Source organism: Delphinus delphis, chromosome 1 (assembly GCF_949987515.2).
Source record: "Delphinus delphis chromosome 1, mDelDel1.2, whole genome shotgun sequence".
In the NCBI taxonomy this organism is placed as follows: Eukaryota; Metazoa; Chordata; class Mammalia; order Artiodactyla; family Delphinidae; genus Delphinus; species Delphinus delphis.
In genome coordinates this window covers 47,299,316-47,305,315 of record NC_082683.1, presented here as the reverse complement: position 1 = coordinate 47,305,315, position 6,000 = coordinate 47,299,316, and the positions used below count along the sequence as shown (strand labels likewise).

Here is a 6,000-nt window from a genome sequence, read left to right as displayed (position 1 = left end):
TAAATAAAGTGTTGAAAGTGAAGTTAATTCTGTCTAGAGATCAAGACAGGGCTCAGAGAGAAGGTGACATTTCAGAGTACCCTAAAGCAAGAGAAGAATTTTGCTAGTTAGAGAAGGGATGGATGTGCATTACAGGCAGAGGGAAAAGGAGGACGGGGTGTGGAGCGGGAAAGGACTATTGGAGAAAGGTCAAATGGCTGGTGGTGGCTGGATATAGGGTTACTGAACCCCATAACAAGTCAGGATAAAAAAAGAACATGAACAATATAACATATAAAAAAGCTACAACTATTTCTGTTTCTGGATGTACAAAAAGAGACATCTGGAAGAAATGCCTATTTATTGTACTGTGTGCCCAGTTTTCTGCTAGGCACTACAGAAGATAGAAGGAAAGGCCCTTGCCTTGGAAATGATTATAGTCTACCTGGAAGAAAAATTAATTCACATAAAATAATTAATTTAAAAGCACATGACAACCTCTAAGGCAAAGCATTAGATTGCCCCCAAAACTACCCCCCGTAGTTGTACAAGCAGGCTGGGGGCCAGCTGAACTAGCAGGGGGTTGTAGGGCTTGGGACTCGTTCACCCTGGAAACAGGAATAAAAGTCATAGTTAACACCTATATACCTGGCACTGTTCTAGGCGTTACATGGGTTAGCTATTTAAGTCTTCACAATTACTCTATTTAGGAGAAACAGTTATTATCTCCAGTTTACATATGAGGAAACCAAGGCACAGAGCCACGGCCAAGGTTCCAGTCCACAGGGTCTAGCTCCAGAGTCGTGCAGTCCTTTTCCTGTTCGTATCCTCAGAATCTACCCCAGTACCCGGTGCTGGGTGTTAAGATCTTTAAAAAAAATTTGTTTTTCTTTGAGTATTTTCGGGATAATATGATTCAAATCAAAATAAAGACTTGAAAGCCCCAAATGTGTCAGGGAGGAGAAATGCTTTTGAGCTGCACAGCCTCAACTTTTACCTGACCCAAGGCCGGCAAGAAAAAGTTTCTTTTTATTCTTTTATTTATTTATTTGTTTTTCCTTTTGTGACAATTTAGTGTTTCTGAACGCTAGGGGCTCCCGGATTCTCTGGTTTGAGAGTAACTTTTCCTTTTAGGATTTTTTTTTTTTTTTTTTTGGAAAGGGGTGGGGGAAAATGTGGCCTTAATTATCCTACGTCTTCGGCTGCTTAAGGAAGGGGCTGTGCTTTCGGAATCTCTTCTGAGCCAAGTAAGGAGGTCCCTCTCTCTTTTTAAAGGACCTCTTGAAATAAAACTGCCGAAAACAAATCCAGGCGATCACAACGGCAGCTGCGGCGGCAGCAGCAGCAGCAGGAGGAGGAGGAAAGTTAGAGTTGCGGCAGCGCTTCGGCGTGGCTGGGCTCCGCGCAGCTGGGCTCCGCGTAGCTCCCATTCATTAAGCAACCAGCCGCGGAGGAGGGTGGTCGAGGGCCCGCGCTGCCCGCTCGCTGCTTTGCACACAGAAACGGGAGCCCCGCGCGTCCGGGGCAGCGCGGCGCTGCAGCAGTTTCTGCTCGGGAGTTGTCTCTCTCCCCTCTGGACTTTCGAACGATTCGGGATTGAGGCAGGAAAAGCAGAGGAGCCCCAGGGGAGCAGAAAGCACCACCGCCTGCCGTTGGAAGCGGGCAGCGGGGCCGCACTCTCCCGCCGCGCCCCGAGCAGCCTCGGCCGGGAGGCGACCCGGGCGTCTGGGTGTGTGACTGCTGTCGCGGGGCGTCTTGACCAGCGCCATGCAAAACTACAAGTACGACAAGGCGATCGTCGCGGAGAGCAAGAACGGCGGCAGCCCGGCGCTCAACAACAACCCGAGGAAGGGCAGCAGCAAGCGGGTGCTGCTCATCTGCCTGGACCTCTTCTGCCTCTTCATGGGTGAGCCCAGCCCCGTTGTCCCTCCGGCCCTCGGCGCCCGGCGCGCGTCCCAGCCCGACCGGGGCTGCGCGCCGGGCCGCGTCTCCCGGCTGCGCCGCGCAGTCCGCCCCGGGGGCCGCCCGCAGGCTTCTCGCGGAGCCTTCGCGCCGCTCCAGGCCCCCGGGTCCCCGCCCTCCCCGTTCCCGCCGCCTCCCCGGCCTGTAAAGGAGTGTCGGGAGCGCTGTAGGCTTTCGCGGGCCACTTGGACACCGAATCCTAAAAGCCGACCTCCGGTTGGAAGCCCGGCCAGAATCCCACGAAAGGCGTGGGCTCGGCCTGTTAGGATAGGGGAAATCGGTGGAACCAGGACCTGGAGCCTGCGTAGAGCTGGTTGCCCTCCATCCAAGTAAGATGGATCTCCTGGAGCGCTGGGCTCCAGCCTGTAGAACGCTGCGTTCCCCCGGCCGAATGTAAACATTCAGCCCTTCCGCCGGGGCTGCCTGGGCCTTTTCTCATGCCGCTATCCTGAACGCCCCCCGGGGGTTGGGAGGGTGCTCTCGAGGGGCGTGATGCTGGGTACCGATCCAGCAGTCACTTTTTAGGCGCCTACTGTGTGCCAGGGAGTACTGCCTCTCCCTGACTCGGTGCAACACGGGCGAGGAGGTCCATTTCACCGATGAGGCAACTGAGGCACTGGGAAAGCTAGCCACGGTTCATGCATCGGGACCACAATTAATTGTACTCCCAGAAAGCTGAGGCTGTAGCCCGCTTCTGTTTTCCAAACTAGTTGGAAGCACAGCTGGAAGAGCAGGAGTAAATGGAATGGAGTGGGAGGGAAAGGAGGATTTATGAACTCGCCCCCGGGGCAGGGGGTGGCTATTGGCAAGAATCTACAGGAGTTCCAAGATTGAAGTAAGTGTAGATTTTTTTTTTTAAGCGAATCATGGTGTTATGGGAAGCGTGCAGGACTTGTCATCAGGACACCACCACTCTGCCACTTGCCGGGGGTGCCACCTAACTGCCTCTCTGGCCTCAGTTTCCTCATCAGTTGAGTGAGTGGCTTGAGCTAGATGCTCTCTAAGGCCCCTTCCTGCATTAAGAACTCGGATTTGGTCCAGGAGCTGTTCTGCCAACTCTGCTAACTGAAGAAACATCTGTGTTCCCTGTTCCCCTTAAAATAGAACTCCTGCACGGAAGCTCAAGTCCCTTTGAAATGGAGTTGTCCATGCAGAGTGTGCAAACCAGAGACTTCTTGGGCTGGAGTCCAATGACCCTGTGTTCATGGCTCTGTAGCAGGATCCTTACTGAGGTCCATCTGTCCTTGGCTTGACTGTCCATAGTAAATTCTGAGAGTCAAAGAAAGAAAGGACTCTTGGAGCTTAAATATAAGAATGGCCCCCTTTAGATATGCAGAGACAGCTGAAGGTCAAATTGTGCTCTGCGGAAGGGAAGAAAGGTGACTGTAGTTCAGGTGGCAAATCCCATTCCCACCTCCTCGTATCAATTCAGCATTAAGATGTTATGTAAAGGAATTGTCACTGGGGGGCCTACCTTCCTGAAGGCCACTGGCTTATTATGCACAGTGCAGAGATGAGTACTTAAAAGTCCCCTTGCCAAGCTATTGAATGTTTAAGAGACCTTCCCTGGTCCTGGGGGAGTACCAGGAACACAAACACATTGAAGCTGTTTGCTGTAAACTTGTCTGGGGCTTCCCAGTGTTCACTGATGTGTTTTGTTCCCTGGTGGTAGGGTGAATTCTTTCTAGACTGTCTGTTCCCTGTACCCTCCTACCTCCTACTTGGTGATTAGGAAAGCAGAACTAGAACACACTTGACAGCCTTCGGACAGTTTTATTGAACTCCCCTCCTCTTTCCACTCTTCTGATTTCAGAAGGCAGTCCCACGAGATGGTGTATCTTATCAAAGGAAAAAGTGTGAAGGAATTTGCAAAAAGACACACCTATCAGCTATAGTTTAGCGGGGGACACAGAAATCCCAAGATACTGTTGTACATTGAAGGTGTTAAGTAAGGTGTATGTTTACACATTACAGCTCTTCATCTGCCCCAACTCTCCCTGTGTCCCCTTCAAAGCTAATATTCTATACCTAGCTGTTTGTTAAGTTTACTCACTATTGGCCTCTTTGAGCAAATGATTTTTGTTTACTGAAAAAAAAAAAGTTAATAAGATACCAGGACGTTGTATTTTACCATAAGGAGCACATAGCTATCCGTTTTAAGGTATGTGCCTTGCCATTAACATAATGTCAACCAAGTCATTTTCAATGTGTCTCCCCTATGCATAGGCCAAATTACAATATCACTAATTTAATGCCTCTCGACCACCCTTAATAGGAAACACTGTAAGGTAAACATTTACTTGAGAAATTTATGCAGGAGAACTCTATTTGGCTTCTAAAAGAAAATTATTAACACAACATGTGATTTTAATATTCCACACATCACAGTCCTAAAAAATTGTTTCTACTTGGTTCACTTTCTGCCTGGGACTGTCAGTATGATTTAATTTTTATATAGTGTATTGATCATATGGTCTGGATTACAAGGCCCTAATATATGAAAAAGGGAGACATTTTTCTGTTTATTCTCTCACAGGAATATATACCAAGCTTCCTCTCCTTGTGTCTGGAAAAAATAAAAGCTGATGTGCACTATACGTGTTATGTAAGTGGAAATATGCAAGCAGTTTAACTTGTTTCACATACCTTTTGGAATGTTAAATTCTTGGTGAAAAAACAGAAGTCCACTCTCCTTTGAGGACCAAAGGAATCTGGTGTCAGAGAATCACCAATGGAGGTTTATGTCTCAGAAAATAGCATCTTTGCCGATTATTGCTTTTATAAACACAGTTATGAATCTTTGCATAGTAGTTTTTCTGAAATGGATTTTGTTTTCCTTTCAGTTGCATAAAAGTATGGCCTGTTTTTTTATGCACTCCTGCTCTACCAGGTTACAAGAGAGCAGCAGACAATATTCCCAGGCAAGGAGGAATGAGCATCTACTGTCTTTCTAAGCCCTGTTAGCCTCTTTTTCAGATGAATGAGCTGTTTTCCTTTTCACTTCAACTCTGATGAAGAGATTATCTCCATTTTATAAATGAGAAAACTGAGGTACACACTGAAGTCAATTTGAGTTGATCTCTAATCCTCAGTGAGCATGACTGGAGTCCATCCCCCTTTTCTTCCCTCATCTGAAGAACCCTGGAACTCAGATCATTAGAAAATTCTAAAGCTCGGTTTGCAGAAAGTCCTGCCTCTCCACATTTTCCAGTTAGTCATTTGCACCAAAGCAGATGGATAAAGGTGGTTCAACTCTTCTGGTCAGTGATACGGTCTCGTCTCCCCAAGGTATCGTTTTGATTTGGGGTCGTTCTAACACTAAGTAATTCCCAAATTTTGAGGACGCCTTTTTACCCCATGAGACAGTGGTTCCAAAGAAAGCACAAATGGCAGTGCACGGCGGTAGCACAAATGCAGAGATTTGGTAAATCCATGTGGAGCTTCTCTGCTCTGTCCCCTGTCTCTTCCTTGTCCCCCTCCCCAGATATCTACTGAGTGCCTCCTTCCAGCCCATGCAGAGTCAGCCCTGCTGACTCTTCCAGGATGGTTGAAAACCTTCATTGTCTGGATTGGCTAGTTTCTTTTGTTTTTTGGTTTTTTTTCTCCTTAGCTCTTCCATCCCTTTCTCTTATACTTGAGATATACCATAGGGTTATAGCTGCCTTTGTGGGAGACTGTTAAAGCCAGAGTTGGTGGCCTTTTCCACTTTTAGCCCTTTTGACTTCCTGTCAATTTGAGATTCTTTCTTTCCCCCTTCCTGTGCAGTTGTTTGGGCTGGCAAGCCCTGTTCATAGCATGATGCTAATGATACCATAGTTGAGGGCTTCTTCCCCGTGTAGGCAGTTATGTTTATGGAGACACCCTGCCCTAGGTGTCATGTCAACCTGGTACACATTATTTGCAGAGTGATAATTTGGGGGATGCCTACTGTGTCAGTACTTCACCAACTCAGCTAATAAGGAGACCTATCTGGTGTGACATGCAGATTTCTCAGGCTCCTTCCCAGGAGATTCAAATTCACTAGGCTCTGGACCAGGGCCTAGGATTCTGTGTTTTATA

The 6,000-nt window shown here is 47.8% G+C and overlaps 1 protein-coding gene across 1 annotated transcript in view; it reads left to right on the top strand.

Moving 5' to 3' along the window:
* The first annotated feature begins 1,020 nt into the window (after positions 1–1,020).
* Positions 1,021–6,000, top strand: part of PLPP3 (phospholipid phosphatase 3) — an 82,074-nt gene continuing 77,094 nt past the window's right edge. Inside the window, exon 1 of the mRNA XM_060022705.1 lies at positions 1,021–1,885. Within this exon, the coding sequence (XP_059878688.1) occupies positions 1,747–1,885 (139 nt within the window). The 5' untranslated portion in view covers positions 1,021–1,746. The remainder of the gene's footprint in view (positions 1,886–6,000) is intronic.